At 46.9% G+C, this 12,089-nt stretch overlaps 1 protein-coding gene across 1 annotated transcript; it reads left to right on the top strand.

Moving 5' to 3' along the window:
- The first annotated feature begins 382 nt into the window (after positions 1-382).
- Positions 383-8,223, top strand: LOC104252963 (octopamine receptor). The gene is made up of 4 exons (XM_059817396.1): positions 383-401; positions 525-813; positions 6,417-6,593; positions 7,548-8,223. The coding sequence occupies exons 1-4, from the start codon at positions 383-385 to the stop codon at positions 8,221-8,223; spliced, it is 1,161 nt and encodes a 386-aa protein (XP_059673379.1).
- Positions 8,224-12,089: the final 3,866 nt, after the last annotated feature.

The following is a 12,089-nucleotide window of genomic DNA, read 5'->3' as shown; positions in this document are numbered from 1 at the left end:
CTGAATAGTGGGGTTACGAAAGCAGCCCCACCTGGTCTGTGGGTGGCAAAGGTGATAATGAGAAAATAGAATCATAGGATGGTTTGTGTTGGAAGGGACCTTAAAGCTCATCTAGTTCCAACCCCCGTGTTTTGTGGACACGGCATGCTGTTCAGTGGGATTTAGCAGAGCTGCTTTAATTTTGGATTTCAGTTGCTTGCTTGTCCTCTCTCTGCTCTCAGGACATTTCTTTGTTTTTTTTGTACGACGCTTCACCTGATGATGCATTTTCATTCACAGGAGGGCTTTTAATTGCCATGAAGGATGTCAGCCAATGCTGCACATTTATCTTCACCCTTCGGATTTCAGACCCTTCTAATGGACTGATAACCATGGGACAGTGATGGCACAGACACAGCAGGGTGTGTGGATTTTTCCTGAAGTCAATGAAGCATAAACATTATTTCTGTACTTCCTTTCGTAGACCTCCAAGTCATGTGCATTAAAGTCCTTATTTATTTTTTTTCCCCTTTCCTCTCTTTCAGATTTTAACAGTGGGAAGATGCTGATGGACAAAAATGAATCTTGGCTTTCTAATTTCTCCTCTGGTGCCTCCTCCTTTGTGAAAGGAGGTGGCAACTGGGCAGGGATTGGCTTCCAGGAGGTGGTCCTGGGGCTGATTCTAACCCTCATTGACTTGATCACGCTCCTGGGAAATACGGTAGTCTTCATCTGCCCGGTGGTGGAAAAGAGGCTGCGCACCGTCACCTATATGTTTATCATGTCCTTAGCCATGGCAGATTTCCTTGTAGCTTGTCTGGTCATGCCCTTTAGGTAAGAAGTGCTTGTAAGGTAAGATCAGATGGCGCTGTGTGCGTGCAATGTCATCTCTGCTAGCTCAGCGGCCGCTGTTTGAGCAGGACTGGCTGGAAGTTCACGTGCTGTGCTTAGGGCTGGGCTCTCCAAAGAGCTTAACTGAGGATCAGTGATTATATGTGCTTCTGTGCCTCAGTTTCCCTACCCTATATAATGGGTCCCTTTTTATAATGAATGGAGAGAGACTTTGTAGAATCATAGAATCATTTAGGTTGGAAAAGACCTTTAAGACCATCAAGTCCAACCCTAAACCTAACCCTGCCAAGTCCACCACTAAACCATGTCCCTAAGCGCCTCATCCACACGTCTTTCAAATACCTCCAGGGATGGGGACTCAACCACCTCCCTGGGCAGCCTCTTCCAGTGTCTGACAACCCTTTCAGGGAAGAAATTTTTCCTAATATCCAACCTAAACCTCCCCTGGTGCCACTTCCCAAGGGTATTTTTCCTGTTGGCTATAGAGGGACCCTGGCTGCTGGTCTGAACCAGATATTCAGCTTTTCAGGTGGCTCCAGTGCGATGAATCCCCTCTTCCAGGACTAGCTCTGTGTTGCATGTGGGGCCAATATGGTTGCTAGATGATTTTGCACGCTCTGAGTGTTTGGGGAATGTGAGATGAGGACTGTCACTGGTGTGTCAGCATTATGTGCAATGACTGCATTGACCTGCTAGCATTTCAAAGGTAGAGCAAATCATGGAGTATATTCTTCCCTCATTTTTCTTAGTCAAGAATGACTATTGGAATCAGTGGAGTTAAATTCTGTGCTTTTGATTTTACACTTCTTTAACCTTATCTTTTATTTTCTGGTAGAGCAAGGGAGAAGTAAAAAAGATCCTTAGTAGTCTAAGAAAATGGGTGATTTCATATTACTGAACTTGAAAGGCTATTGCAGAGATATTATTCTTCATATTCTTGGTGAAACACAAAATTTTGATTGTTCCTTCTGGTTCAGACAACGTACCGGTGGAGTTCACAGGGAAGGCTGGTGACCTTGCAAAATAAAATCTTTTGCCTGCACAAGCAGACTAGAAGATTTGCAGTCGGCAGTGGGATTACAAACGGGATTTGCTGCACTTGGGGAATTGTTTTGCCCCTGTTACCTGACTGCATTGCACATCGATAACTGGCAGTGTTGATGTGGGGACAAAGGTCATCTCCCCTCTCTCTGTGTAAATGTAAGGATTTTATTTTAGTATAAGGAGGGTTATTTAGGCTCCCCCTATGTCTACTGGAGGAAGAGGCACTTCAGAGGGCAGTTCTCCCTGCTTGAGGCTTATATTTACAGGAGCTTCACTACTGGGCTAAAACATGGTGAAACAAATCCAGAAACCAGTTTATTTGGAGGCTCTGGCTGTCTTGTGCTGCAAAATGTCCGTAGGTTTGTGTAAAGTGGGGGGCTGCACCCTATTTAGTGTTCTTGGAGCAATACGAAGAAGCTGGACTCTTTTCACATTTTGTGCTTTAGCTCTCACAGGGCTGCCTACGCTTTTGAATTTGGCACCAAAAGATATTTTTCCAACAAGCAATTACAAACTGAGTTACAAGTTTATAGCATCAGGTGAAAAAAACCAAGCAGTTAATGATGCCCTTTAAAAAATATTACTGCCAATTTCAATTCTAAGCTGGGTGAATTTTTAAGTTCAGGTTCTGAAATCATCCATCTGTATTCACCAGTCTCTCCCCTCCACCTGGTGCTACAAATACCTGCCCTGGGGGCTTGGGCTGCAGCTTGGTTGTACCGTGATGTAGCCTCTCCTACCCTATTCAAGTTGGTGGGAATGAGGGTAGTGACTTACCCAGATTTGTATTGTTGACAGTGGGGGTTTTTCGCTATGTTGGAAAAAGATGGGATTGTGGAAGTGGCTCTTTGCCACACAGAGGTGGGAAGGGTCTCCAGGTTGGCTGATCTTGTTCCCTGAGGATCACCAGTAGCTCCAAGCAGTTGTGTGGGTGAGGACCTGGCTGACACGGCTATCCGCTTTCTTCCCCATTTCCAGCTACCAGGCTAAACTGGGCTGGAGCTGGGCTGCAACTGGTGATGGTGGAGTCTACAGGGCCTGAGCTGGGCTTGCCTGCAAAACACCGTGGTTCCCCCTGCCCTGCCCAGAGGGAGGCAGAAATGATCCATGTGCTTCTGTCAACAGTAGCGCCTGCTAATTTTTCCCGAGAGAAGCTCTGATGTTTCCCACTGCATGAACAAAGTCACTGCAATAAAACACGGCAGACCAGTTCAGCCTCCTAGAAAGAGAAAAACAGTGTGTCAGACACCAAAGATTAGCTAAAGCAACAATCTTCCTGCTACCCGGCATTTCCCCGGGCTATTTTTATTTTCCTTTTCATGTTCTTGTTAAGCCCAGAAATGAGGGTTTTCCATCCCAGTCTAGCCCAGGTGCCTCAAGGGCTCCTCTCCAGGAGTGCACAGCATCACCTGCTCTTCCACCTGCTCCAACCATCCCTCCAGGAGATCACCTTCCCCATTACCCCATCTTACCCAGGAATGGCATCACCCCCTTTGCTCAAAGAAGAAAAGCTGAACAATTCCCGCTTTGGAGTGTGTTCCAGCTGATCATCTCTGTCACTGCTTCCTCTCCAAATTTGGCTGTTGTCCACCTGATGACTTCTCTGGTGTCTCCATGTTCTGCTTTTGCTTGGCAATATGTGTCCTTAATTTTTTCTCTTTCTTCTAAATGGAGTTTGGGCATTTCCAGTTACCCAGCATCCTCTTTACTTCTGCCTCCCACCTACTGATGTGGTATTTGCAATCTGGCTGATGGGAGGGAGTGGTAGCAAAGAGCAAAGGTAGGTGGGTGTCTCGGCAGCTGTAATTTCCCTCTGTAAGACTGATAGCATCCCCCATAACTGGAATAAGACCTCCTCCTTGGCAAGGAGAAAGAGGGAATTTGGCACTAGGTTTTGCTCAGTTAGGAATAAAAAGGAGAAGGAAATGGGACAATTCCTACTTCTAGGCTCCCAGGAAGGATGGAAGGAATGAGAAGCAGCAGCTGAAAATATGTTACATTGGGAAAACAGTCTGTGGCTTCTCACGCCCGACAAGAAAGGAGAAGAAGGGCACAACAGGGACGAGGAGGGGACCACAGGTGTGAAGAATATGAGGGGAGGGGAAAGATCATAGAATCATAGAATAATAGTTTGGGTTGGAAGGGACCTTTAAAGACCATCTAGTCCAACCCCCCTGCAATGAGGAGGGACATCTTCAACTAGATCAGGTTGCTCAGAGCCCCGTCCAACCTGACCTTGAATGTTTCCAGGGACGGGTCATCTACCACCTCTCTGGGCAACCTGGGCCAGGGTTTCACCACCCTCAGCATAAAAAATTTCTTCCCTATATCTAGTTTGAGTCTACTCTCTTTTAGTTTAAAACCATTACCCCTTGTCCTATCAAAGGATGGTAGAGAACATTACAAGGGGGGAAAGATTCCCATGAAAACCAATGGCTTTGCTATGCAGCCAGAGAGAAAATAGCCCACCTAGGAGAGTGATGCCTTATTTAACAAAAAAAAATTATGAAGGGGAGCAAAGAGCAGATCACGATTGATGCTTTATGCCCCTCCTGAAAGCTCTAGCATCACCTGGCGTGAAGCCTTTCCAGGTCTTGGTGGGCCACATGGTGAGGAACAGACCCTGCCATCTCCATCAGGCGTTGTTCTTGCTGATGGGGTGGCTCTTGGTCCACATCTTTCCCACTGTTTCAGCTTTGTATCTAGATTGCTCTTTTGAATTGCAGTTTGCTTCTCAGGCGGCATGTTAGAACATGCCAAAAAGAAGGAAAAGAGATGATCTTAGGAGCCAGTTAGGCTCAGGAATAAGAGGTTTTGTGATAGAGAGAAAAACCAAGGTTGTCGCCTGGTGCCTTAATTTCATAAGAGTAAGACTTGTGCTTTGTTCCTGGTTTGGCTTGTTTGCAGGAGTGATTCAGCTGTGCTTAGCTTGTCATCTGGGTACTCCAGCCAGCCCAGCTGTTTCCAGGCTGAATATTTCCAGCTACTCTTTTATTGTGCTAGTGAAACACAGAAGTGACTTCACTTCTGCTCATACTGTGCATTTCTTTTGGCTGTTATTATTCCTTTTTAATTAGCATCGTTTCCAGGCTGCAGAGGCTATATGCATCAGAGAAGAGGGAACAGGTATCCGCTAGCCTGTGCTGTGAGAACATCTGCTAGGTCAGGAGCATCCCACCAGACACTGATGGGAGCTAGGTACCTGCTCAGCTGGGATCTGTGTGCAGGGGATGTTCATGACAGCAGCATGGTCCACTTCTGGATGGCTGCAGTGCTCACACCACAGGCTTTGAGGGCTTCTCAGGGGTGGCACCAAGACACCCACGTCCGTTACTGGACCCGTGCTTCAACTTCCATATGTCTCATTTCCCCATCTGAAAAAGAGCCATGAAACCCTTCCATGTGTGCGCAGTGCGACCCTCCATGCTGCCCAGGCGGAGGCCACCGTGGTGTAGGAACAGGTTCTGCTGTAGATTAACGTTTGCTTGAATTTTTGCTTAGCATCCTGCGTAACAAAAAGCTGCCGAGGGCTGGGGCCCTTCAGCCAGCACTGTACCCACTTACGTTAGTTGTGCTTTAAAAGAACCTTCATAAAGTCATTTTAATGAGTTGCTGCTAATTAGATGCAGAGCAGGGGTTGGTTTCTAACTCCTCTGACAACAAGTTGACCCTTTCTGCCCTTTCCGGATGGCACAGCCCACCTGAGCGTGCCGCAGCGCAGCAGCCCTACTTTCACTGTACTTGACCAGCAAGCTGTGAAGTTACAGGATAATTAAAGCTTTGCAGGACTAAGTAGTTACTCAGCCTTTCGCATCAAATTCACACACAATGGTTATTTCAGCAGCACCCCAGGAGTTGCAGAAAGCTGGTGAAAGGAAGGGGAAGCAAATGGCGTCTAATTGAATGCTATAGAAACATGCATCAGCCTTCCTACAGCTGCCATACGTTCCTTCGCTGCTCACTTCTTACAGGCCCCTCTTGACTTTGTTAGGAATAATTTTGGCATCATGTCTGGTTTTTTGCTGGTTTACCTCGCATATGGGAGCTAGATAACGTACAAGCTGCATAGGCTTCCTCCTAGGATTTTTTTTTTCTTTTTTTAACCAAGAGTTGAAATCCTCTAGTTTTGAAGTGTGAGACGAAAAGTGAGTTTCCTGGAGGAGGGAGCATCTTCCATGCCCCAGAAATTGGGGAGAAATCATAAGTCTGTGCTGCACAAGGCACTGGAAAAAGCTGTGACAAACAAAGCTGTGCAGATGCAAATTTGGGGAGCTTTTGGGGGGCAAAGCACCTCTTCCAAGACACCCGCTTGTAACAGAGTGCAGGCAAGGAGCATAGGTTTGGTCTTCTTCAGCCAAGCCCCACCTGCGGGTTATTGCCTTGGGTTGCACTTTGAGAATGAATGCCTGCTGTCTAACTGAGCTGCACACCCACCTTTAGTACCTCCGTGTCAAAATATGGTGTTACCTCAGTGGAGTCTTGAAGAAATGCATTAAATCAGTCCTTCTAGCTTTTATTTCTACCCATTTTTTCTCTCGCAGTATCATTTACGAGGTGACGGGGATGTGGTTGTTCGGGAAGCTCTTCTGCAAAGTCTGGATCTCCTTTGACGTCATGTTCTGCACTGCGTCCATCGTCACGTTGTGCTTCATTAGCCTGGACAGATACTGCTCTGTGGTGACCCCGTACCACTATTCAAGAAGGATGTCCCGTGGCAGGTGAGCGGAGTTGCTCCTCACTTGGGGTCCCTCCAAATTTTTACTTGGCCATGGCCTACGTTGACTAGGGACCAAGTGAGCTATTAACAGTTGCTCCCCAAAAGCAGAGCAATGTGGCAAAAGGATCTTTGCACCATTTAAAACTTTGCAGAAGAATTTTAATGTGGTGCAGGAGAAAAGGAGAAAGCTGAGCTGGTTTGATGATGCTCCTGGGAAAGCACTTCTTAAGGATGGGTTGCAAAATGGGGTAGAAACCAGCGGTGTGGGCTGACCTGTACCTACAGCTTCTGCTCCTTGCAGGCATTTCACGGGAATTTCCCCAAGGACTTGGGGACATGACACCCAGAAGAATGCATGTAGCCGCAGTCTTCCCCCTCTTAAACTCACAATGCAGGCTGGGGGATGCTTTACAAGGTGGGTTCAGGCTCTTTTGGGGATGTTTTTCCCACTGCAGCTCTTGCTGTGTACGATTTGTGGAGTGCGGGCAGTTGCCAAAACGAGGAGGGGGCTGCGCAGCACGCCGTGTCGCAGAGCAAGCGCTGCAGCGGTACTGAGGATCTAGCGTCCCTCAGCTCCACCCCTATTGCTCCTCAGAGGATAAGATAACCGCCAGATATTAAAACTGAACAGAAAAATCTAAATGCTGTTGTTTTAAATATTAACAAAAATACTCTGTAAAACCTTTCCTCCTCTTGTTTCAGCTAGCTCTGAGCATCTCTTACACTGACCCCAATTCTGTAAACCACAGACCCAATTACCCAGTCGTTAGAGATACTCACGTACGGCCTTGTTGTACCCTGGCTTTTTCCCTGTTCGGCCACTTCTCCAAGCCCTGTGGGACTGCTGAGCCATGATATCCCACGCGGGTTACCATGGGGATTGAATCGTACTGGATGTTCTCAACTCAAAATAACTCAGACCCTCCCTCCCCTCCCCATCTCTTTCCTTTCACAGATGCATCGTGATGACCTGCATGGTCTGGGTATACTCCTCCCTCATTTCCTTCCTTCCCGTCATGCAAGGCTGGAACGAGATCCCCGGGGTGGACTTTGATGCAGGCAGAGAATGCATCTTTGTCACCAACTGGATTTTTGCCATCGTGGCTTCTGCTCTGGCATTTTTCGTTCCCTTCATGGTCATGTGCAGCATGTATTTCTTCATATACCGAGCTTCACGGCTCAAGGCCACTCGTATCATGTCTCAGACCCTGGAGATTCACTACCACCCCAACAGCAAGCGGCAGAACCATCTGCAGCTGGAGAACAAGGCCACGCGGACCATTAGCATTATCATTTCAGTCTTTGTGCTCTGCTGGCTGCCGTACTTTGTCCTGAATGTCTGGCTCGCTGCCAGAGGCACTGACTCCACCAGCACGGTCTTGGTTGACACCTTCAAGATCATCACTTGGTTAGGGTATTGCAACTCCACCATCAACCCAATGCTCTACGCTTTCCTGAACCGGGACTTCCAACGGGCCCTGAAGAAGCTGCTCGTTTGCAGGCACAGGTCTCAGGTGGACATTGGCGAAGACATGGTTTCCATAGCCACGTTCTCCAAGACTGCTCCAGACCTAGATTATAACATTACGGTGCCAGTGCCCAATGGTGCCCTGAAGAGTAAACCCAAGTAACAGGGATTCAGAATCAGTTGCTGGAGGTGGTGGTACAGAAAGTGCCAGAGCACATCCTAATGGAAAAATAATGGGTAGGAAAATAGAGGAAGGAGGGCCTGGAATATTACAGCTGGGGGCATACGACAAAGATGCATTTCTTCATCTTCCAGTTTCACAAATGAGGAACTTTGATATTTTAGGGACAATTTGTTATAACTAATGGAGCTAATTCCTTCCTGGGTAATTATTTTTTAATGAGCATTTCCTAACACAAATTCATTCTTCATGCTGGGGAAAAAAAATCAGTATGATAATGTGAACTTGTCTTCGTGCACATCCCGGTGTTCTACAATGTAAGGTGGGACAGTATTTTCTTATCAAGCTACTGTAGCTCTCATCTTGCAGCTTACATTACAAATTTGACCAGTTTTAGTAATTCCACGTGTGTCAGTTTGTGGATGGGAATTAGGAGGGATGTGGTCAAAGATACCACTCTGCAGTCTGGGCTGTTGCTCAGGGTTCAACTCACTTCCTTCTGAAATATCAAGAGGTTCAGAGCTTTCAGTGGTTTTCTGTGATTATCTGTGAGTTTCCTTATTAATTCTGGAAGGAACTAACCTATGTGGCAGACCCCAGGAGATGAGCAAGACTTGCTGTAGCACCAAGAGCACCAAGTGCCCAAGGGGTTCAAAGGGGGCTACAGGTGACCAAGAGAGCTAAAGAGGGGATGTGAAAAGGAATTATTACTTACTTGTGTGTTTTGCACTGTGATGTCTATGCCTTGATGCTATGAGTGTAGCTATATTGCTGGACCACACAGCCATAAAAAAAAAGATAAATGGGAATGATTATTTTTACCACTCCTAAGTGCTTGTCTGGACTTCAAACAGCACCAGCTCCCTGCAGGAGGGCCATGGAGTACCTCCCTGAAGGATTACCCTGAAAAGGCAGGACTGCTCCCAAACATCTCTGCAGCATCCTAACAGTGAGTAAAAGCAGGAGCTGAGCCCCCAGGACCACAACTTTTCTGTAGCAGGGTCAGGTGAGGGCTGGTGGCTGCTCAGACTACAGCCATCGCTTCCCCCAGCATGGGTCTGGTGGGGTCTCACACTGGTTTACATGGGAGAGCCACTGTGCTCAGAGCCTGCTCTTAGACAGATCTTCTATGGACAAGAAACACTTCAAGGATGGTCTCTACAATAGCTTTTTCTGAGTGCTCAATCACTTACTTGGGACAGGCAAGGCTTCTGCAGCCTGGGAAGCAGAGCAAACGCAGCAGAAAGATATCCAGGCTGACATTGAATGCTAAAACTACTGGACTGAGGCACTCAGAGGGGTGAAGAATGTCACTTTGTTAATTAAAAAAAAAAGGGAGGGGTTTAAAAAAAGTCCTGAGTCCTTCTGCTCTTCCAGCTCAAAGGTAGCAGAGGACTGTCCTCAGAGATGCAGCAAAAGCAAGTAGCTACTGCCTGGAGCCACTCAGCTGCTGAAGACAGTGGTACAACTGCTCTCTCGAGAGCCTGGTAGGAGAAACAGCCCTGACCTGGGGTTGCAACGCTGGTACTCCTGTCAAATGATTCTTCATGGAGTGGGTTACGTCTCCCAGCTCCTACGACTCCAATAACAACACGGAAGCGGTGAGGAGAGTAACTACACAGTCCTGCCCTTATTCTGGGGGAAGCATCTAGGTCCAGTGGGCACAAAAGTGGATGGGGCAGGATTCTTGCTCCTGACGCCCAAGTTCATTTTGATAAACAGGACAAGGAATTGTGTTTCAGCACCAAGAGGTGGGGAGGGAGCTGAGGGATAGGCAACATCCTCTGCAAGAACAGGCCAGGACCGCAGTGCCACACAGTGCAGCAGAGCCCGAGACCAGAGCTCCCTTTCGCAGGGCTGCACGCTGGCAGCTGTCCTAGCCTCTGCGTTCAGGTGTCCCTTCGCAAAAAAAGGTAGCAGGAAAGTACACACCGATTTCCACGGCCACAGGAAGACCTGAGACAGTCTGATAGTTGGTTCCTAGATGCTGATAAACAAAAGGCGGCAAATAAACTTGTCTATGAGCCATCAGATGTTTCTGCCACCAGGGTGGTCATGTAAAGACCGGGATCTCACAGAAAAGGCAGAAAGCTGCTGTCATCTGTACAGAGCTGAGAAAAGCCTGCCTTCATTGCTTTCCCTTCCAGGATGTGAGCACAGAGCAAATGCACATTAGACCAAAGGCCTTCAGTCTTCTGGTCATGGTTGACCATTTGGTCCGAGTTGACTGAAGAACATCATCCAGCAGAAGGACAGGGATGGAACAGAGAAGTGTAGCATAATTAAAACCTGATTTAAAAGAAGGAAAACAACATGGGAGGTGCACCCCCCTGCACAGCCTGGTTCTGAAGAGCTGGTAAAATAGTTCTGGAGCTGATGGGGGTGTTAAAGCCCAGGTGGATGTTTCATTGCATAAAGTGTCCTCTTCCCCCACTGGTGGGGCAGAGCACGTGGCGCTGCCAGAGGCAGGGAAATGAGGGCTTGCAGGCAAGACCTGAGTTCAGAGGAAAACCACTCTGGTTAGGGAAGACTTTCTTACTCAAACCCTGGAGCAAAAAGGAACAAAGACAGGGACAACACACGCCAGAATCTAGTGCTAAGAAAAGCAAAGACTCACTGACACAGGCAGTTAAGAGCTGAGTGTGGCCAGGTGCTTTTGTGGCTGGGAATGCACCACACAGGGTAGGATTTGTACATGCCTTTGAGGGCAAGTGTAATATCCCAGAACACACAGACATGCCTAGTGTGAATATGTATGCCATTTTTGGTACCAAAATGCTGCAGGGCCCTTGGAACAGGCAGCTACTTACATCCAGCACAGATATACAGCAAGTTAAAAATACCTTATTCTTAATTTCCTGTGCTCCATCAGTAATCACTGAACTGGCAGGGAAGCAGGTGTTCAAGGAACATGTGGATGAGACATTGTGGGACATGGTTTAGTGGGCATGGTAGTGTTAGTTGATGGTTGGACTTGATGATCTTACAGGTCTTTTCCAACCTTAGTGATTCTGTGATTCTGGAGAGGCTTCAAACATGGCCATTTAAGTGTGCATTCACAGCTGATGCTAACAAGGAAATTCAAGGGAAGGGGACACGCTTAATTGTCTTCTGTTTTATCCCAGCTAAACTTGATAAAGTTCTGTTTCTGACCAAATATTCACTGCAGTATTCTGGCTTCAACTGGACAAGCCAGTATCTAGGAGAGTTATCCAAGAGCAAAAGGAAGACAATCTTTATAATCCACTTTTGCCTTATCATAAAGCTGCAGAGTCTCAGCTGGTTTAATTGCTAGTCATAATGTCATACCACAGTACAGTGATCCCCAGAAGGATTTGAATCCAGCATCTTTTTACGAAACTGATTTCAGAGCCTACAACTTCAAAAATTTAAGCCTGTGAAACAAGAAAATGCATTTATGCAAAAACAGTTCTAATAGTGCAAGAATCACCCCTTTTTCTTCCCTCTCTGTTAACAGTTGAGAGATTGCCTCCATAATCCACTCAGTTTAGGAGAACTCAGTTCCCTTCTTCAGACAGTAACTCACTTCCCGGCAGCATATTCATCTTTGCATCACCACGTGCACTGTGGCGAGTATGAGACAGGAAAACAAAGCAAGTTACGGAAATGCAGTGTCCGTCCTCCTGTTCCAACCGCACACGGCTGCCATCTGCAGCATGTGCTGACGCAGGTTTTGAACAGAAACAACTACTTTTTTTTTTATAAATAAAAAAAGTTTATTAAATCATTTAGACTTGAAAGAAGTCACAATAATCAATGCACTCAACAATTATAGCAAGTGCATTCTGTACACCACCAACCCAAATGGATTGATTCTGTATTTTATA

The sequence above is a fragment of the Gavia stellata genome, chromosome 5, assembly GCF_030936135.1.
Source record: "Gavia stellata isolate bGavSte3 chromosome 5, bGavSte3.hap2, whole genome shotgun sequence".
Classification (NCBI taxonomy): Eukaryota; Metazoa; Chordata; class Aves; order Gaviiformes; family Gaviidae; genus Gavia; species Gavia stellata.
The sequence above is the reverse complement of the archived record's forward strand: the minus strand, read 5'-3'. Positions and strand labels throughout refer to the sequence as shown.